Source organism: Thunnus albacares, chromosome 13 (assembly GCF_914725855.1).
Source record: "Thunnus albacares chromosome 13, fThuAlb1.1, whole genome shotgun sequence".
NCBI classification, from domain to species: Eukaryota; Metazoa; Chordata; class Actinopteri; order Scombriformes; family Scombridae; genus Thunnus; species Thunnus albacares.
The window spans coordinates 19,522,980-19,546,028 of record NC_058118.1 but is presented as its reverse complement, the minus strand read 5'-3'; the positions used below and the strand labels follow the sequence as shown (position 1 = coordinate 19,546,028).

Below are 23,049 nucleotides of genomic sequence, written 5' to 3'. Positions count from 1 at the left end.
ATCAGTAATGTTCATGTGCGGGGAGTTCTCCAAAGTTTCACTCAAGAGTGGAAACATGTCCACCCTCTCCTACTGGGCCCTCTTGGTCCACAGTGCCAGTTTTCATTTGAAAGCTTTGACCAAAAATATGCTGCCATTCCTCCCTTGGACTGTGACGTTCAACTGGTTCAGCAGTGAAAAGATATCAGAGAGGTAAGCAAGCTTAGCCTGGAACTTCAAATCCACACAGTGGTGTGAGAGTGGGAATGTTTTCTCTGTAAGAAGAGAGTAGACTTCACTCCTCAATTCAAACAGGCGATTGAGGACCAGTCCTCTTGAGAGCCATCTCATCTCACTGTGGCACAACAGCTGGACATGATCTGTATCCATGTGCTTACACAACTGAGAAAAACATCTCAAGTTCACAGCATTCTTTTTAATGAAGTTGATGGATTTCACGAACACATCAATGACGTCATGGAACTCCAGTGAAATCCTTTCCAATGCAAGGCTTTCACAATGGAGAAAACAGTGTGTCCAATTAGTCTCGGGGGCCCAATTGAGTATCTGTCTGATGACGCAGCTGTGTCTCCCTGTCATTGATGCTGCACTGATACTGCAGACACCAACACAATTCTTCCCCTCCAGGCCATTCCGGGTGAAGTACTCATCTATGCAATGGAAACATTCCTGAGCTGTAGTTCGCGTTGGTAGCTCTCCACAGAAAATGTCCCTGGCCAACTTGGTGGTAACATCACAATGTGCGCTGCAATCATGCAGAATGGGGTCCTTCACCGCCACACCAACTTAGGTCATTACAACACACAAGGAGCGTCTGTGGCTCAGGAAGTAGAGCAGGTCATCCACTAATTGGAAGATCGGTGGTTCAATTCCTGGCTCCTCCAGTCAGCAAGTCGAAGTTGTTATAAAAATTATGATTACACTGTGTATGAGTGTTATTATTTTACCTAGATCATGATGAATTGTTCCTGTCTTGTGCTGCAACTCTGCAACATCAGCAGACTCATCAGCTAAGGTTAAAGGAAGTTCAGCATTATATTTGTAAAGAGGAAGATGTAGAAATTAAAATTCGTTGGAGACAGGGTGAGACATGTCATCTGGGGGTCAGTTGGGCAGGATGGCTCCTGGACATGAGAACTGAAAACAGACATGACGTTATCTATAAGTCTGTATTTTGATAGGTTAAGAAAAGAACTGTAACGCCCACTTAAGGTGTCTAAAACCCTGTTATAAGCACTCCACTGGGAGCCTTTTTCTTTGTAACCTCATCCTGTGTGTTGCACTGCGAAACGCTCCTTCTTGTACAATAAAATAAATTCTGTTAAATGTTGATACTCCGGCTCCAGTCTCTATTGTTAAATGGTCATTACAAAGAAATTCTTTTAACAGAAGTGTCCTTGGGCAAGATACTGAGCCCCAAATTATGTGAGTGTGCGTGAATGCATTAGATTCCATTCCTGATGAGCAGGTTGGCACCTTGCATGGTGGCCAACAGTGTATGAATGTGTGTGTAAAGTGTAAAGTGCTTTGAGCGGTCGGAGGACTAGAAAGGTGCTATATAAGTGCAGCCCATTTAACACGGCCCACATACTCACATTTTTAGACAGACTACACAACATTGTCACAGCAGAAGACCAAACGGATGCAGCGCAGATGAGATACATTGTCGTCTGGGACAATGTATCTTTCCACCGATCTGCTCTGGTCTAAAACTGGTTTAATCAGCAATTTCACTACAATACCTCCCACCATACTCTCCCTTACTTACACCCCAATGAGGAGGTTTTTTTTCTTTCTTTTTTTTCCGGCATGGCGGTGGAAGGTACTCCAGTCCTATGTCAGGATACCCTTCATTCAAGCCATGGAGGAGGCCTGGGACCAAATTGATGCAGGATCTGTGCAAGGATGGATTCTCCATTCATGATACTTTCCTCACTGTCTTGCGAGAGCCTATGATGTGGACAAAGCGCTATGGCCAGATCCAGCTAGGTGAGGAGAAGGTGCTTAAAGTTTTTTTTTATTATTCATGCTTTCTTTTTTGTCTCCACAAATGTTTTTGCTGTGTTTATGTACTATATTCTATTTAGAATATGTTCTGTACTGATTTTCAGTGCAAAATGCAACCTTTAGAAATGAGTGGATGTGTTGACTCATTTGACAATGTGGAGAGAAACAAATATTTTCATCAGTGTGCAGTACTAGTCTTGTGTGTTGTGTTTGGTCAATATATTAATGTACTTTACTCTAACAATAACTCTGAAAAAATCAAATCGAGACTATATCATTAAAAAGTAGAAATGTTAAAAGTGTTTTAGATATAGCACCGCAGGGTGTAACTAGTTCAAACAGAATCAGATGGTATGATGTGCCATAAGGTGACAAAATTGGGTTTTTATAAATTATTGTATTGTTTTGAATGAAGTTTTTCATTTTGCAAAACATCTGCAGTGTTCTGCTACTTGTGTGTGTGGTTGTGTGAATTGTGTGTAGTTTTTTGACAAAATGGGCCCTGTTTTCAAAATCGTGCTTAAGCAATCATAAAAAAATTGTAATTATAATAATACGAGTCAAAAAGAAATATTACCAGGCTTGGCTGCATGTTGGGAATTTAAGAACAACTGGGTGGCGGCAACCCAGAATAGTGCCTTCATCCAAATGCACAGTTTTGCTGAATGATGACTGAATGATGGGCTCTAATGAGGTAGGAGATATGTGAAAAATCTTTTTTTCCCCTTCATCTCCTCAATCTATCTCTGTTTTTTATTCTGTCACTTCTTTCTTCACTCTTTTTCTCTCTCTCTCACACACACACATACACACACACACACATACATACACATATACTCCTACACCTCCAGAAATAGAGGCAGCAACAGTCTCACTGAATCTCTCAGCCCACATGTTGATAATGTCACCTTTTCAGTGTTTCATTACCTTGTGCTAACAATCATAGAACATCTCTCTCTCCTGTCTGTCTCTCTCTCTGTCTATCTATCTACCGTGCTCTGTCTTTATTTTGGGATCAGTGGGATGTTTGAGAGGAACTGTCATTCCATATAATTGCCATAGTTAATGGTGCTACACTGCAATTTCTCCATTGCATCTGGAGAGGAGAGAGTTTATGATCCATTAATGTCAGTACTCTAACTTGTAAACTGCACTCAGAGGAAATATCGGAAAAGGAGGACAGTATGGAAGGGAGGTCCATTGCAAGAGAGGTTGAGTCATAAGTACAGATGTGGAGGAATTCTTGATAACAATGTTCAATTGATCTTCATAACACAAACAACCATTGATATAACCACAGATCAGTTATTGTGCATTCTCAGAGAAGCACAGCCCAGTAGGGTTGCAGCTGAAGCACTGACCGTATCCTTGTGACACTTGCAACAGTTTAATTTCATAAACATTGATGTCTACAGTCGACTCATGCCATGAAGAGACGTAAAAAGATGAATGGAATGGTGAATGAATGGAATATACAGGATAATGACTTGTCAGAATCTAATAAACATGTCCTACTAGATGGAACGAATATGAACCTGCCTCTGTTCACTCAACCATACCTGTTTTGCTGTGTAGAAGTTATAAAATCATATCATTATATTAACACAAAGCATCCAGAAACCTGTTTTTTTTTATCTGTGTTAACTGTTAAACATTCATTTTGTAAGACTGGGATACAGATTTAGGAGCAAGTGTGTTTGTGAACACAAATCTGGTAATTGAAGGCCGTAAGCCTATTTACATAACTTACTATCATATTGCAAGCTCTGTTTGTCTCCTGAGCTCCTCCTATAGAACTAGAGTTCCTAATATACTGTATATCTGTCCTGCAGATCAACTTTGATGATGATTAAATATTGTGAACTGTCCCTTTATATAAAAAATTGTCCCTTAGGTTATGTCAAACATTCATTGATGCAAATCTGGTATGCAAATTTCTTTTCAACCACATTTTATTGAAAATAAAGTTGCTTCATTCTGGAAGAACAATGGATTTTTACATTACAAGGAGAAACTTTGAGTAGTAACACAATAGTTATAAAAAAATAAATAAATAATTTGAAGACAGGACAACATTGCTGGCTAAAAGACTATCTAAAAGCTACCTGAAATTGTTTTGCTTTCTGAGGCAGGAGAGTCAGCTAAACAGTTTCACTAGGTAGAATCAGTGTTCAAGGAAAGTATTTGAAGGAAAGCAACTAAGCAGTGGAACAGATGGTCAGTGAGATTTTAATGCCCAGGCCAAACTGTTGCGCGTTGGTTGGCTAAATCTCAGGGTTATAATCAGTGTTATGTAAACTGACGAGTGATAGCACTGCTGCTGCTGTGTGATCTGCCTCCGCTCTGTGGCCCTACTTGCTTGCATCCATAGTGCTGTTTGTGTGTATATGTTAAAGGTGTATTCATGAGCAGACATCTGTGTTTCTGAGAGGGAAAGAGAAGATAAAGCCAAAATGGAGATAAACCAAGCAGGATGAGGCAGAGAAACTGAGCAGGAAGAGACACAAAGAAATTTAGAAATTCTGTGGAATTCAAATATTTATTGTGCAACAGAGACATCTAAGTGTCGCCTACAAGTCTAAAGAGCATCATTAAGCAGCAGCCCCCACAGCTGAAAGCTGAAGCAACTGTGGAAGTGTCCACTGAAGCACTACCTCTACTGGCCACTAGAGGCTGGCTCCAAGAAGCTGCATTGAAATGAATGGGAAAAACCCCAACATAACAATATGCACAAGACAGGTATATCATTTGCACAGGAGTGCAATCAAATGCAGGCATGACGTGGTGGAATACAAATTGAACAAACTATTCTAGTGCTTGTTTTTTTGTTTTTTTTTAATCACATGGGTCTAGAGCTGTATTTTAGTGTGCTACGTGTACTGTATGTCGAACAGCAGCTCATATACTCATCCTCATATTGGCATGGGAGCTAATTAAGCAAAATATGGCTCATAACTGTACATATTAATGACAATACAGGACACTGAGGTAGAATTTACTAAATGTGAGTGGAAAACAACTTATTGTACAACATGAAGCAGCTGTGTTATCTTTAACCAGGCAGGGAAATTACTGACTGTGTCACTGTAAAGATAAGAAGATGCTGAATTGTCTCAAGAAAAAAACAGCTAAAAATATGATCAAAAAGGTATTTCTTAATATTATCTCCTTTATTATTCTGGGATTCCCTTTGGCTTTCACAAAGTTGTTGCAAATTTCCATTTGGTGATATGAAAAGTGAGAGTCAATTTGTTCAAAAGTATCCATGTTAAGTAAGATTTGGACAATTAAGTTATACACAGTTTATGAAACCACCTGAAAAGATATGACTGAGAAAAAAAAGAGAAGTAAAAGCTTACTGCAAGTGAGAAGCTTTTACAAACATGCATGCACAGTGTATGCATGCGTGCACACACCCACACAGTTAACATGCAGAGGAGTATGACAAAATAGTGCATTGAGTGTTTTAGTACGCAGAAAATCAATAGTATCTGTACTTGGTGGTGCAGCAGAGAGGTCTCTGTATCCTTTATCTCAGGTTACCACATACATATATGTATTCTTAACATGGAGCTGAGCAGTGTACTCCTTTTGATATTCATTCACATAGTGTTTAGAAATGATGGCATTTCATTGGCAATCATGAATATTTGAGTGTGAAAAGATCAACTGGTTGCATAATGCAGCTGCCTGCAGAGATTTGCAGACTATCTCTCACTTTAGCTTTGGATTTACTTTCTTATTTTGTCTTGCATTGTGTTGTGCATGTATGTGTAGACAGATGTGGGTGTGTGTATGCTTGTAGCTAATTCACGAGCCTTTGTCATAGTGAAACATATGTGGGATATAAATGGAGATGAGCACAAAATCTTTATGTACGCATATGCATGTATCTGTTAGTGTGTATACTGTATATTTTATTCAGCTTGGTTTACTTTAATTACTTACCTTTACCTCACTCATTTATAGTGTGTAATTAAGATGTACAACATAATATGATAATATAGTATACATTATGACACTAGTATAACACTAATAATAGTGCAATAAAAGTATAACTCAGTATACACAGTATACATATTGATGGGTAGTTCTATAATATACAGATACATGGTAATTTGATGAACGTGGATAAGGCATGATGGCAGTCCACTGTGTGCTGTTCTACTTACTGTGTGCTACAGGAATCGTGTCCCATGTGAAGAAAAAAAAAGAATAGCAACTGTCAGATATGATATATAAAATAATGTTTTATTTATGTAATTGTTATATTTATGTGTTATATTTTAGTGTCACTTACAGCACTATAACTATTCACGTTTATGTGTAACATTTAAGTTGCTATTTCATGTCCCCTTGGCTGTGGGCAATTGTAGTTCCCACCTGCCATTGTCTACTGGGGACAGTTATGAGTGTAACAGTAACAGGTTTAACAAATGCAACAGTTGAGTCAGAGAGTCTGATGTGAAACCCAGAAGTGTGAAGTCAAGTGTGTTTACTGCCTGGGCAACAGAAAAGTACAGCACAATCTCTTATGAAAGATGAGATGAAATACAGAATTTAATGATGTTCGCAGCATGAGGGGAGACAAAAGTACTAAAGATTGTTTCTCAAGTGCAGTGCTCTACTTCAGTGACTTTTTATTCAGTATTTTAAAACAGATACAATCTACAATCCACACCACCAAACCCTTAAACAGCGGTTTGGATTTTTGGGGGCAGATGTTTTAATATTAGTACAAAAGTAAACACCTAAATAAGTTATTATATTCTCCAGTGCTGCTGAATATCTATATATATCTATATCTATATATCTATCTATCTATCTATCTATAGATAGACAGATAGATAGATAGATAGATATAGATATTACATCAGGAATGACTGATTTCTCCAGCCTGCATGCAGGTTGTAACACAATACAACATGTGTGAAAGGATCAGGTGATTCATAAATGCTGCATGTTGGCAGCATTAATAGTAAAAAAAACACAAATTTATCTAAAATATGCTGAGCTGTATTCCAATGTTTTTTAAGTCCTTTAACATGTTTCTTAAAACTATGTCTTGAAAATTATACCCAGATTTTATGTAGGCAGTAATAATGTCTGGCTGAAGAACAAGAAAAAAAACCCTCATCATTTTAATGAAATCTTAATTTAAGACGCAACTGATCAAACCACTGAGCCATCTTTAGCTTCTATGTTGTAAACTTTTCCACAGCAGTACGCATGAATGTCTTTATTTGTGTACACATACAGTATGTTCATCCGAATTTATGTGTGCAAATGCAGTCTGTATGTATGTTTATATATGTGTGTGTGTATGTGTGTCTACATATGTATATATATGTATTTGTGTGCATATGTGTGTGTGTGTGTGTGTGTGTGTGTGTGTTGCACTGGACGGCCTGAAACAGTGAGTCAGAGGAGATGCCAGTTTATGGCTGATTGCAGAGAGCAGCTCACAGAGGGGAGGCACTTTTGTCTTCTAGAAAATCCTGATTTATTCCTCTGAATGACTGATTGAGGAAAGTCACTAAGTGGCTGACAGTTGCAGTTTAAAAACTTGTTGAATATACTTATATAAAATTGTTTCTAACAATTAAGGCAGCGTGTCCACTGGTTGAACTGTTAGAATGGCAGCTATCAGTCAGCAGAGCATTCTGGTCCACTCTGGTAGGAGCCTTTCTTCATTCTCAATTGTTGGAGGAGCTCTACAGTAGCTTTGATTTCCTGTTCTTGGTTCGACATGTGGATAACCCCTCACAAATTACCACTGATTCATCCACACCTGTGGGAAGCCTCAATTAGCCTGCCCTATCCATATTGGATGAATGAGGGATAAAAGATGAACAGATACCAAGAGCTGGGCAGGAGGGAAATGAGACACTGTTCAGCAGCAGACACTAAGTCCGAGTTCAAAAGACATAACAGTCGCAGAGTTTCAACCCTCTAGCAATGTGAAATGCACAAGTCCAAAGGGGCAAAAAGGGCAAGTGAAAATCAAGCTTTACTGCAGTAATTGAACTGAAGTACTGCACTTGGGTTAATCCCGCTCTCTCTCCTGCTACAGCCTCAGTTGGAGGCAGCCCGAGGGGAGCCCTGCCTGCTGTTGCCCAGTGGACAGAGAGTGTTCTTGAGTGACCTCTTCACCGAGGAGCAGCCCTGACCTAACCAGAGCTAAAACATGCCGCTGGCTAGAAAAGTCCGTGAGAATAGAGCATCACAGAGCCTAAGGAATCACCAATTGAGTGACATCATGTACCAAATTAAGACATTCCTCCCTTGTGAAGAGGGCACTCCAAAAAGCTATAAAAGCTCTCTCTCACCTGTCCTGGTTTCATCTCTTTTTAAAAAATGCTCTTCACTGCCTACAAATAAACTGACAGTGAGGCTTAATCTGCTGCCGTCTGTGTGCTTGTAGAATAGTGCTGAGAAAGAATCTGGGGGTGTTGAGGATTTTGACACATTGTTTGAAAGACAGTAAACTAAATAGAGGTCAGCAAAACCTCTCAGTGTCATGAGTGTTCAAAGGGCTGCATTTCCTCTGAGAGACAATGATCCTGCCTTAAGGTGCTTTAAGTAGAGGACAAAGGCTCCACAGAACACTCCATAGAGCAAATAGTTGTGCACTTATACACACACATATGAAAACACAGTGATACACCACAATGATAACTTAACTTTAAAGGGTCAAATTGCCAAACAAATACTAAAAACACATATATGTTCAAGACTGATTGCGGGCATTCACTCAATACAAAAACATATAGTGACACAAATGTGTACCCACATATTACATGTGACATGAAACACTGAACACACAGAGCAATGGTGGAAGAAGTATTCACGTAAGTAAAAGTACCAATACAGCAATGTAAAAATACTCTAATGTAAATGTTAAAGTCCTGCATGAAAAATCCTACTTAAAGAAAAGTGCATATGTTTTAGCAGCAAAATGTGCTTAAAGTATTAAAGTAAAAGTACTAATTCCATCCCTCTGACTGATATAATATTATATATGACATCATGAGATTGTTAATACTGATCCATCAATGTCTAATCAGTATTTAACTGTTGTATCTGCAGGAGATGGAGCTAATTTGAACTATTTTATATTTAGTGTAGTCCAGTGGTTCCCAACTTAGGGGTCATGGCCCCTCCAAAGGGTCACCAGATAAATCTGAGGGGTCGTGAGATGATTAATGGGAGAGGAAAAAAGAAAAAACAAAGTTCTGATAGAGAAATCTGTTCTCAGTTTTTTAACTTTTTCTCTAATCTTTGATTTTGGTGAAATATTGGATCATTTGAATGTTTATTGAAATTAAACCATGTGAAAAGTTTAGAGGGACAAAAATCACTGTTTGGTGGAGCTGTTAACAACTCATAGACATCTGAAATGTGACCTTGACTACACACTGCTGTTTGTAAGATGTCAAAAGCCAAAAAGGATGGAAACCACTGGTTTCATCTTTAACAATATGTTGTATTTTAAAAGCTTGTTATATTATCCATTGTGTCAAATCTTCATCTGAAAAGTAACTAAAGCTGTCAGATAAATATAGTGGAGTAGAAAGTATATTATTTCTCTCTGAAAAGAGTGGAAGTATAAAGTAGCAAAAAATGGAAATACTCAAGTAAAGTACAAGCACTTCATAATTGTACCTAAGTTTAGTGTTTGAGTAAATGTACTTAGTTACTTTCCATCACTGTCACAGAGAAAGACAAACACACTTTTCCACACTTGCTTTTTAAGTGGTTTACATGGTCTTAAATGGCTGCAGGTCATTTTTTTAGTCAATAAGTGATAAAAGACTGACTGCAACGCACTGCTTCTGAATGTCAATTTGACACAGTTTGTACTTTAAGACTGTGTGAAACGAAACAAATTATCACCACATACAGCACCATGATGGATGCACAAACAGAGAACGGAGAGGGGCGTAGTTCGTAAAATATCCTTTCTTTTAAAATTCAAAAGCACTGTTCACAGCGAGTGATTATTTCCCCATAACCTGCACATCTCTCACCTAAATTACCGTCATCCATCTCTCTCCGTTTAGCCCTCTACACACACACACACACACACACACACATACACACACACACACTCACACACGCACACACACTTCACTATCCGTTCCCATCACCTGCCCAGGGAGAGCTGTGAGTGGGCAAGTCGCCTTTGCTTGCCGTTATTTGTTTGAGCGGCGTCACTGGAAATTCGGCTGAATAGATCACTCGCAGTGTTTTGGAGAAGCTGTCTATTGTTGCCCCGCGAAGAAAAATTCCCCTTTTGTCAGAACGGAAGGTTATTCAAAAACGTGAGGAGGGTTGAGAAACGAAGAGTCGCACTTTTTCCCTCTCCTCTATCCGTGTCGGACGCGCGCGCCAACACTACACGCACGCGGGCACGTGTTGGATATGCATGCCCGCACGTGCACGCGCTCACAGGCAAATCGAGTCACATGCAGCGGTGGCGTCTCGCTTTGAGAGAAGAGAAGCAGCTTGAAGTGATACACCACTTGCATTACAATAGCATTAATTCTACGGAAGGAGGTGGAGGTTTTATTTATTTATTTATTTATTTATTTATTATTAAAATACGTGCGTGCACCTGCAGCATCAGGTTATGAAGACGGAATATGAGCAGAGCGCACGAAGAGGGAGGAAGGGGGGTGGGGGTTGGAAGTCCCTGTCAAATATTTGGTTAATCGCCTTGTTATTTTTCATCATTATTTTAATGTAGTTGTATCTGAAAGGCTTGACAATGATTGACAATGAATGAATAGATGGGGAGAGACAGAGCATACAGAGGCATATAAGCCCATGACGTCCCTCATAACTAATCACGCACATGCACTAGGCTACTTTAACCACGCGTGAGGAGGCAACACACACACACACACACACACACGCACACAAACACACGCATACACACTCACAGAGGAAACGTTGCACTGCAGACCAGACTGACGTGACTACACTGCCAGCTCACTCTGCCTGCTGTGATGAAAATAAACCCCCAGTCAAAACTGAAGGCGAAAAATGAGTTGCTTCCCTGTCAAAAGCACTGCAGAATCAACAGCTGGGGTTTATAGGTGGCTTATGCGACCAAGAATTACACTGATGTGAATAAACTGCCCGTAAGAATGTCCTTGTTTTCCGCTCATGCCTCCCCCTGTAGTCCTTGGTGATGAAAATGTCCTCTGATTTGTAGTTTAACTTGAAATACGCAGATGACTACAAAAATATACGCTGGGTATCATCAACCCATTTTTTTTCCTCCCTTGCAGATGCACGCAGCTCAGCGCTCCTCGCCGTTCTGTGCTCAGTCTGGAGTGGCGCGGCTGTAGCAGCAGAATATTTGGCTGTAAACAGAGACACAGTGCTGTTGTCTCGATGCGAAACGTGGGCTTTTAGGAGACGGTGAGTGATTCGAGCAGGATTTTTATTGCAGAAAGAGACTCGTCTCATCAGTGCAAGCTGGTGAGGGAACACGATTTTCTTCAAATTTTTTGGAGGTGTCTGTTCGCTGCTTGTGTGCGCGCGTATCCGAGCCGTGTAATCCAGTCGTGTTTTATTCTCTTTTTTTTTTTTTTACCTCATCGTAAGTACTTACAGTGGGTCTTATGATTGCTACTCTTGTTCCTAAGATGCCCAAGATGTCTTGGTTGCGAGACGGTCTTTTGATAAATGTCAATTTTATCTCCTTGGAAATCATCACGTAGGAGTCAGGTAGAAAGACGGGGAAAGCGCGGTGGGGAAAAACAAGGGTTCCCAGTTGAAAATGTAAGAGGATTTTTATTTAGCAGCCACTGAAAAGAGATTAGGGCGAGAGCAGTGGAAGTTAAATTGTGCTGCATATAAAATGGGCGGGCTAGTCTTTATAATAGGTTGGTACAGCCTATTCTGAAATTAAATGGTCTGCGCTTGGACGCATTCTGTTTTCCATGCACTTTATTTACAGGCACGATTCATTAACTAAAACATCTATTTTCGATAGAAACCTCGGTACAGAGACCAGATGTGTTAGTTTAGTACAACATTTTTTTTTTTTTTTTTTTTTGTGTAGCTGACAGACTGAGAGAGTTCAACTCACTACAGCACCACCAATGAACAGTGAGAGAGACCTGCGCATATCGTCAGCAGCCGCTTCTCCAGCCTCAAGCTAAAATTCGTCAGATCTGAGATCACAGAGGATTTTTCTCATTCAGTCCGGCTAGAAAAGATATTCACAAAAGTTTGAGGATATAGGCAGCGGATACCGAATATACCCACGACCCATCTGCTGTAAGTGGTTTTCTCCATTTTTCTCGCCTTTTTGTCAGGCAGAAGAAGGGAAGAAGGGAGTAACACTCGGATTTAGAAAGGGATGGTTTGTGTTGCTGGACGCCGCTAGAATCGAAGACGAGTTTCATTGGGGAGAAGGGAGAGTTTGCCGTCGAAATTAAGACCGTTTAACGGGTATTTTATGGCAAACAAGAGCCGTTTGATGTTTTTAACGGGAGGCAGCCTGGTTTCAGCACCACGGACAGCGTTCCGAATAAAACAGCATCAACGCACATTTGCTTAATTACTCCGCCACGCAAGAATTGGATCGCCATGCATGTATTTAGACCAGCCTTGCAGGGATGCCAGTTGCATGCAAAATTTCTATCCAACCTAAATATATTCATATGTGGCAGAGGAGAGGGTGACATTTTCCTCTGAATAACTTAGAAAGTGTGCTTGTGCGGGATTTTCTCCTCCATTCGTTAATCTGCATCATCCCCGATTTATCAAATCCTTGTCAACCAAAGGATTTATTTTTATTTTTATTTCATTTTAACAGAGCATTGTATGTCCTCCGGCTCCCAGTCGCTCGCAGTGCACCTTGAACATCATAAGCAAGTAGCATGGGTATTGTCTATGTGGGCTGTATGTCAGTGGCAGAATTTCGTAGTCGTTTGAGAAATAGTGGTTTAGCGCTTTTTTTATAAGTAAGTAATTGGTCCTTTCATGGGCAGATCGATTATGCTTTTATAAATTGATCGTGAATCTGAGCATTGTGTTTTGCATGCACAATAGCGCAGACTATTGCTTACATACTTTATGACCCGGCTGACATCATAGCTTAATGATTGAGGAGGACGCAAATGCTCTTATTTTAGGGGGATTTGGTTTGATATTGCGGTACTGCCGCGTTTCACATTGCAGGGTATTAGAGGAGGCTGTGTACAGGTGCTACAAGCACACACAGGGTGTTATGTGGTCGATGATGTGTTGCCTTGTTATTGCTTCTTAATTATAATGCGCTACAAATGCAGCCATATATTGGGTGTCAGTTATGAAAGTCGTGTATACATTAGGTTCTTTTCTGATCATCGTAATGCTGGGCAGCTATTTAAATTAGGTCTCCCACATAGGGTGTAGAATATGTCTCTGTCAATGTGACACTTAATTCAAAATGATGATGTAAAATCTTTAAGGGGCTGCGTGTGTCAAGTGGCATGCATGGCCCAATGCATGTGGCAGGGCCATTTGGTTTGATTCATGTGCTGTCAGTTAAATCTGTGAGGGAAGAACCAGGACCAAAAACCTCACATAAAGCATCTCTATAGGAACATAGATTTCTTTCAGAGCCTCTAACTCCTCATTGGCTGTTGTTGTTTTAGCTACATGTTTATTGATACTTGTTGGGGGTGATGAAATGTTGGGGGTGATGGTGAACACTGGCTCATATGACTTGGTAATTATGTTCATTCTCTCTCTCTCTTTCTCTATCTGACCTCCAGCAGTGAAAGGTCCTCATATTGCAACTATGTGTGGACGGAGCAGGACGGCCTTTCTGTGTCTGTGGGCTTGCTTGCTTGCCGCCAACAGCGTACTTGGTGGCAAAAGGTAAGAGCAAACTTTACCTTACAAATGCACATGTAGCAGTGTATTACATTGGATCAATGGAAAATTCAAACTTGGGGTATGCATGCCACAAATATCATTCACACTGTTCATATTACGTGGTTTTAATGTACTATATATATAAACCTTACTGTGGGTTTGATGCAAATGCTGCACAGACATTGTTGTATATCTAAATATTGCCTTTATAATGAATATATTGGAACGCAATAGTTGCACACGGTAACAGGACCACAATGTATTGGGTAAAATATTGAATGGAGTTGAGTTGAAACGGATAATTACCATTTAATGCTGGCCTCACTTGCCAATTGGTTAATTGGCTAGTAAATATGTCAGTAAATCAGTCAGCCAGCCAAGGGGGCAACCAATTGTAAACCTGCCGAGCTGATATTCTGTCTTCCTGCCTAGTGCTTGGTTTATTGGGTTACACTCTCACAGAGCATATTCACTGTGGTCGTAACTGGGGCATCCCCACAGGACACCTCCATGCTTATAATTGCATAGAGGTAATAAGATGTGCAACACAGAGAGAGGAGATAAGGAGCCAAAATAGCCACTACTCATGTTACCATAGTGTTGCACTTTTTTGGTTCACTAGCCTTATGGGACAATGCACAAATTTACATTTTTAGCTCCCAGACCTGGGCTGTCTTGAGTAGATAATGTGTGTTGTGCCATGATATTTGGCACAGATGCATGCACATGTGTTCTTGACAGTGGCTGCCAGGATAGTAGGGTCGATGAACAGACACACTTCTCAATGTCAACATTGAGGTGTTGGATGTCACCTAACCAGAAGCAGGCAAACAGATAGAGGAAGAAAGAGAATGATTTGATGAGAGATGACAGCAATAAAACCCCCTCACTGACTGCAACTCCATCAATTCCCACATGATGGAAAACACTAGGCAGCCAATCATGTGTAGCATGTCTCAAAACATCATAATCTGACTCCACTGCTTGGATTACTGTGGATAACTTTGATATTGAACCCTACTTCAGACCAGTTAAACAATTACAAATAAAATAACAATAGTGGAGTTTGTCGGATGTTGCAAATGCATGATATCATGTGAGCTCTCGTCCCACTGTGGTTCTTCTTGTGAATCCTGGAGAGACTGAAGGGATCAGGCTTTTCTGCCCGGCTGAATAATTCAGTAGAGCTGTCACAGGCAGTTGACTTGAATGGTGATGTTTTGAGATGGTCCAGCTTGCTTCTCTTTCAGTGACAACACAGCTACACCACAAAAAACATACACATCCAATCTACCGAACATGTTTCAGCTTACACGCCCTGAGCACATGCACAACACAGACGGAACGTGTCTTATTTTAAATATATGATGCACTGCAGCAATGACTTGCACAGTGATTTGATCTAACTGATTAATCACAGCCATAGCTTAGGTTTGAGATGTACCAACTAGCAAATGGAGGGTCTGATTTACTGGGTTTGATGCGCTGTACATTGAGCACATTAGAGAAAATCTAAAAGTACTGATTACTTTACTGATGAACTGTCACTGCAAACTGCAAAGTAATTATCACCCAAAGATTTACTGTATAATCCAGTCCCCTTTTTGAAGTCAAATACAGAATCGCACACACACGCGCATATACACCTTGGGGGATTCCAACGAGACACGGTAATCAGGAAGACCTTGCACTCTGCTACAGTATGTTGCCAACGAAAGAAATTGCCTTATAATTAGATATCCGAGTATGACGAGAGAGAGAGAGAGAGAGAGAGAGAGACGTACAGTAAAATGGAGAAAGAGAGAGAGAGATATTGGCAGAGTGAGTGTGAACGGCACTGTTGCTGTTCAGATGACCTGTAGATGGGGATGGTGTACAATGTTTTATGAGGAAGTGGCCCCTGGCTGATAAACATGTGTATTCTTCCACACCACCTTTTTCCTCTCCATTTTCTTTTCTTTTCCTTGACATACAACTCAAACCCCCCCTCCACCCATGTTTCCCTGTATGCACTGTAAAAATGTCTGTGTTAAAAAAAATATACGTGTCATATTGTTCCATTCATTCTTAACATGTAAAAATGTAATTCTGCTACAAGGTTGAGATGACTAAATTGACTTGTCAGTATCTTGAATCAAGGTAATATAAAGCAGACTACATCATTCAAGGAAGGCAAGGTCAAAAAGTTTGACCTTCACACTTTCACTGATTATTAATGAGGACACATTTTCCTCTGTATTTTCCAACATTGAATACATTTTCATTATTGGTGAACTTGAAAGAGCTTGCTTGTTTTCTTTGTCGGTGGAGAATATCACAAGAGGACTGTAACCCTTGGGGCGTACCAAAAACTGTTTTGATGTCTCTGGCAAATTTGAAATGCCTAAATACATGTAGAAAGTAAGAATATTAAGGAAGGGAAGGTTTTATTTTAGACTCAGCTAACGTGTCATTTTCGCTTCCTGTATTTATGCATAATTGGCTTCCCAGACCTGAACAAAACAGATTAATTACTGTATTGTATTTTAGTATTTCCAAACTGTTACCTTCAAGAATGATGCAAAACAAAATTGCTCATCACAGTTTCTACAATTTAATGCTGGCTTTGGTTTTCAGAGAGTTGTTTTTTTTTTCTTTTTTGGCAGATAGAAGGATGCTCATGAATTAAGGGAAACTGGTGGCACAGAGATGCGCATTAACCCTTTTATACAAATCCATGTGTGACGCGGATGGAGCATCCTTATTTAGAAAGCAAAATATTTAGCAGCTCACATTCAATCTGCTTCAATCCCACAGCTTTGAATATGAACTGTGTCTCTCTAAAACTTGACTCCCCAGTTTCACTCAACAATATCCTCACCTTATTCCAACCTCTTTCTCCTGCCTTTCATCTCCTCCTCCTCCTCCTTCTCTGTTATCCCCCATCTTTTTTTCTCTTATTTGTTTATTCTTTGGAGATTTTCTAACATGTTTCTTCAGACGCCACTCTTCCTCCCAGCATCTCTCCTACTTTTCCTTCCCTCCCAGTGCAGGTCCTTGCTAACTAATCTTGATGACCTCTCCCTCTCCTTGGAGCTGTTCAGCTAGAATAGCTTGTTTCCAAACATTTGCTGTTTATTTAGCATGCAATCAAACCAGCGAGGTTCGCTATTGGCATAAAAAGAGGGAGAGGGTGATTGCTTAGCGGATACACTGCATTGTTGGAGACTTGCATCTGATTATTATCAACACAAACACAGATGCAAACATATGGATGAATGTGTACTCAGGCTTAAATATGTGCACAGACCCTGAGCCCACAGTACATATATGTATTGATTCAGGTATGCAAATACACACATGTACACACACTCTCTAAACAATCCTGTCTCATCCTGCCTTTATGATACACAGTATAATTAGGGGCTGTATTCCTGATTATGAGTATGTTGAAATATTTATGTGCGGAGATGCTACAACTCTGCGCTCACAATTACTGATTGTGAATGTTTTCGGCGTTGCTCTAAGCATTTTGTTTCATGTTGTTCAAAGAGCACATTCAGCAAGGCCTTTGTGGTCTAAAAGACCATATTAAGGTATAAATAATGTATTATGATTTCTCTATTCTCTCTCTCTGAGATCGTGCCTACGTGTGGGTGTGTGTACGTATCCACATGTGTGCTCTGCATGCCCTGTTTTACATCCCTCTGATGAAAAAATCTTTAACACTTGCAAGCCTGTCCTTATTGCCATACATATTTTCCAAAGGGATGATACAGGATAACTTGGCTTTGTGGGATACCTTCCTCTCCAGTCCACCTCTGAACAATCACTTGCTTTTTCATCTCATATCAGTATGATCTAAAACATCATGGACACACACTGTGAATTGCAAATTGGCAACAACAGTGAAATGCGTCAGTGTCACACAGGATTTGACAGAGTTTTCTTCTTTTTTGCATTCTGTGCTCACCATGTACATCAACAGAGTTGTCTTGCTAACTACAGAGCAGAAATCCACTTTTTTGTCTTTGATATATGATTCATATTCAGAGTTTGCTCTTACACTTTTGGCAGTTTTGACTGTGGTTTTGGATTCTAGCTGTGACTTGAAATCTTCTTCTTTGCTTTGCCAGCTCTGGGCAGAACGGCATGACAGATGAACAGAAAGATAACACTACAGTGTTCACCAAGATCTTAGACAGCCTTCTGGATGGCTATGACAATCGTCTCAGGCCAGGACTGGGAGGTCAGTAAACCCAAGTCATTGAATGTATTTTGCTCCTCATGGTGACTTTTTGAATCATTGGCGTATTGCTAATATGCAAATATCATCCTGGTGACTCCTACAAATAGTTTACTATGCACATGACCACACAGTATAATATCCACACAACTAAAGCTTATGGCAGTGGGTTTGCTTTCAGTGTCCGATTTTTTGTGTGATTGTTAAAAAAAGAATTGGAGACTCATTCTTCACCTGCTGCTTTCTTTTTGTGAAACAGTGAATTGTCATAAAGCCAGCACTTGTAATATAACGAAGTGGATGTCATTTTATTGTGTGGGTTCCTATTAACTCTACTGTCAGCTGTCCATTGTTAGAGAGAGAAACAAACTGGCAGGGAGAGTGAGATACAAATCCAGAAACGGAGAATCAGAGAAATAGATAAAGAGAGTGAAAGAGAAAAGAGGGAAATATAATGTGCAAATTGGTGTGTGAAGGACACTGAGGATCACGCACTGTGATGCAGCAGGCATCAAACAGACAGGCGAATAAAACCGGGCCTGCTTCAAGTTCAGCAGCCAAGGGGAAGAAATTATGGATTATGATGGGTATCATTCATAAATCATGCTGTCATATTTCAGTTTCAGAATCAGAAAGAACGAACCCTCACACACACACACACACATACACACTAATCGTCTCAGCCACCCCTTCCAAATGAATCCCCAGTGGACCCATTTTTGCTATCAGTATTATGGGACCAGAGTGGCATATTTCCAGAAAAACAGCAATGTGTGAATTTATTAAGAGATTGAACCACTGTCCGGGTAATGGAGCTGACACTGAAACCAATACCAACAGAAATGGTTATCGACATCCGAAATGGGCATTTTTATGGTGCTGTTTTTTTACGTTGTGTATGTGTGTGTTGCTGTGTCTGAGTGTTAAAAATAATGTTGAATAGATTGAATGGATCAGAGGCTTTAGCCAGGTGGTCTTGTATTAACAGGTAGTTAGGGGATAATGAATGCCACTGATAGTCACTCTCTCTGGCAATTTCCTGCTTCAACAGAGCGTGTAACTGAAGTCAAGACTGACATTTTCGTGACTAGTATTGGGCCAGTTTCGGACCATGACATGGTAAGACTCTTTTTCCCTCTGTAAATGTCACTAGTTTCCCCCGTATGTCTACCCCTCTACCATCACCCCTGTCTTCTAACCTCTCTGGACACAATGCTGTCTAAGCTGTAAAATATCTATTAATTTGATGATTCATTCCATTAATTCCTGATGTGTTAATAAAACTGTCAACTGTGTGATATGTATTTGCTGGTGCAGGGTTTCTAATGCCACTCTACACAAATGCCACCCATGTAAATATGACTGCATGTGACGTTTATGTGCATGTTGATATATGTCATGAACTCTGACCCCAACCAGAAACTACGTTGATTTGTTTGGGAATATTAAAAGATAGCAAAGATAGATAGCAAAGACTGTTTAGCTTGTAAGAGTATCAATATTTGAGAACAATCTTGTTTCTGATTTGTCTTTATTGAAAAATATGGAGCTCAGAAACAACTTTGACTGATTTTATAAAAAATACAGCTTTCTAGAAGTTATTTTTACACCGGATTAAGGCGCTGATCTGTCTTTTACTCCTCAAATGTAATTACATATGAAAAAATATAGCTACACACATGTTATGAGTTGTGCTTGAGAAGGTCAAGCTGTTGTCAGATTCTGTTTAAACTCTTGATAAGCACTCCAGTCTGATAAGATGATAGAGAGCAAATGGCAATAAAAAAAATAGTTGCATCAAAGTAAAAATCTAAATATCTAATTCAAATGCAACATCAAAATATGAAACATAATTTGTATGATTTCTTTAGTCTACTTCAATATACTACATTAAAAAAATCTGTGGGCTGTTCAAACACGAGCATCTGATCTTTGCCCCGTGCACTGGAAGCCAATTAATCTCATCCAAATGTCTCACTGCCTCTCCTTTAGCACTTGAAAAAAATCACTCCTGTTATATGCACGTGAAGTGTGTGTACTCTATTTGACATAATCTCAGTTAATTGCACTGGCTGACATGCAGGCCAGGACTATTTTGCTGCTGTGTTAAGGCCAGAAGGAAAAGCTGAGGAACATTGTCTCCATCTTCAGCCTTTCCCTTTCCTCCTCTATTACCTTGAATCTCTGTTTCAACTCATACTAATTATCTTACGCAGGCTGAGTGGAAAGAGGGATGGGGGAACAAAAAAACAGGCTGTACTGTAATTTTTACAGGCTCCCTTTACTCTGCAGGGTAGTCATGTGGAACCATTAAAATCTGCTCTCAGCTATAGTCATTAGCTGGCTTCAAAATGAAATGTCCTCCTAATTTTGTGTCCACTTCTTCCTTTTTGTGTCCAGTATAATTTAGATTACTGAGCAAAGACGCTTCCCCAAAGACAAATTCTAACAATTATCTTTTTTGGTGCTTTACCTAACAATGCAATACCAAATGTCCATATACCAAGTGATGCTCCATTTTTATTTAGTGCATTAAACTGACCACACCATAATTATATAAATAATGAAATGGAAGAAAAATGGAAAAACAACCACACATATTTCTGTGTTAAAGAGGGAACAATGACTATACTATAATGGAGTCATTCTTTTAGAAAAGATACCAGGCAGAAAACCATGCACCTCCGTCCACCATGTTTGCCAAAGCCTTTAACATGACGAGACAGTTACCAGCATGGAAACTAGGCCAATGCTGCCATATGAAAGTCAAAGTGACACGAGGAAGAGAAGGGGAAAAGTGAGAACACGTAAAAGGGTAAAGAGGCAAAAAAATGTCGGATTACTCAGCATCTTCCCCCAGCCAGTTAGAAGGAGGAAAACAGTTATAGGGTGGGGGTCTGGCTTTATTTAACCATTTTTCTTTACTCTTCACCATCCACCTGTAGGAGTACACCATTGATGTCTTCTTCAGACAGAGCTGGAAGGATGAAAGATTAAAGTTCAAAGGCCCTATGGCCGTGCTGCGTCTCAACAACCTGATGGCCAGCAAGATCTGGACCCCCGATACATTCTTCCACAATGGCAAGAAGTCAGTGGCCCACAATATGACCATGCCTAACAAGCTTCTGCGAATTACAGAGGAAGGCACACTGCTATACACCATGAGGTAGGCTGACATGTTTTACTATACCAGATCAATAAAGTACTTTAGAGAGAGACTAAAAGGTATTTGAGCTTAGAAGAGAAGCGGGGACATTGTGTCATGTTGCTACTAGTGTACATTCATTTGCTGAAGAAGAAGAAGAGTTAAGGGCATATTAGATCTACACTATCTGTATTGAACAAGGGTGATTTAATGAATAAACTGTGAAGGAATACAAACATGGCTCATTACATTTTCAGTGATTTCAGCTAAAAGGTTAAAGCTAGCCTTATTCTATATATTTCTTGTTGAGTGTGTGTCTCTCAGTGCTTTCCAAGTTCCCAGTACTCTGTGACCCAACAACCATTTATTCCCATTGAAGACAATAATCTTTAAAGATGGGTCACAAATGTATAGTTTATTTTATTAAGTCTCAGTAAATTTCTAACACAGCTGGGCACTGTAGTTTTGAGCATTACTCAACATTACTCAAATGTAAGTAAATGTACAGCACCCATGTTCATGGTTCTGAAGGAACATGCCACCCACTGTAACGCGTGACTCACTGATGTGTTTTTAATCATTTCTGGACAACAACGGTGCTCTATGGTGCAGATGAATAAGCTATATAAGGCTTTAGCTACACAGACAATATGTAGAATGAATTCATTGTTGGTTTTGTGGTTATTTCATGGAATTTTTTGTCAATAAGAATGACATAGAAAATATGAATAGCTTTGCTGAGGATATTTCATTTAACTGAATGTACACACTACTCCACTTTATCATGTTCCATATATGATTCGTATTATAAAAAAATGATATATCACAGTACTAAATTTCTGTTTTCATTTTATTGTTTTATATGTTCTTTAGAGATTATGGTCAGCCGTGTGTACCACATATATTTTCACTACAATTTGTCATTTTTCCATTGTAGTGTTCACCAGGAAAAATAAAATTCTTTTATCCTGTTGTGATTTATCACTTTGGGGATCCTACCTGACAGTTGCAAGCAGGAAGATAAGGTGTACGACTAGCTGAGCTGAGTTTAGGATCGCATGTAGCACCTTAGAACCCTTCAGCAGAAGGCGGGTAAATAAAACCCTTTAAGACAGTACAAACCGTGATGCACACCACAGAGCGGTGCTAATGTGAGATGTCTAAGGCAAGGATCATAAAACATTTGTTTTAGCATGTTTACTACAGTAGCAGGGGGAGGAGGTAGAGGCGGAGCCCATATTGCTGTCACAGATGAGCGAGATGAGGGATGGATGGGAGATTAGTGTGTCACGGGTGGCCTGACATGCTGTTTTTCACCAAGCTGTCAGAAAATAGAAACCCACAGCTCAGGGAACTGGAGTGTTTCTGTTGGTTTGGTAGAAAGTAGCTGCAGTTCGACAGTATTTGGCACTGAAAGACACTGGAAATAAATCGTACACCACATGTTCCTGTTGTCTCACTGTACTTAATTGTCATTGTTGTGCCTTAATTCTCCCTGTCTTCTTTCTGAATCCTCAACCAGCACTGTCACCATGCTTTCCTTCTTTCCGGTTGTGCCAAATGCTGTTTTCCTTATTTTCCTTGCTGTTGGTTTTTCTAATTCTCTGTCCATGTCTGTGGGAATCTCTCTAGGCTTACTGTAAGAGCAGAGTGCCCCATGCACCTCGAAGACTTCCCTATGGATGCCCATGCTTGTCCGCTGAAGTTTGGCAGCTGTAAGTGGCCTCTATACTCACACACAACATCACATACATGCACATAAATGTCCATGGACACACCACTCAGACACACA

The 23,049-nt window shown here is 39.9% G+C and overlaps 1 protein-coding gene and 1 long non-coding RNA gene across 3 annotated transcripts in view; one reads left to right on the top strand and one right to left on the bottom strand.

Annotated features, from left to right (window-relative positions):
- The window catches only part of LOC122995720, a 43,710-nt gene that overhangs the window by 18,562 nt on the left and 2,099 nt on the right, over positions 1–23,049 (bottom strand). The gene's annotated exons all lie outside the window — the stretch shown is intronic.
- Positions 10,897–23,049, top strand: part of gabra1 (gamma-aminobutyric acid type A receptor subunit alpha1) — a 32,489-nt gene continuing 20,336 nt past the window's right edge. Inside the window, exons 1-6 of one of the 2 annotated variants that reach the window (XM_044371062.1) lie at positions 10,897–11,436; positions 13,785–13,890; positions 18,003–18,115; positions 19,164–19,231; positions 21,058–21,278; positions 22,890–22,972. In XM_044371062.1, coding sequence (XP_044226997.1) covers positions 13,811–13,890; positions 18,003–18,115; positions 19,164–19,231; positions 21,058–21,278; positions 22,890–22,972 — 565 coding nt within the window. In that variant the 5' untranslated portion in view covers positions 10,897–11,436; positions 13,785–13,810. The other variant, XM_044371063.1, reaches the window with a different exon arrangement.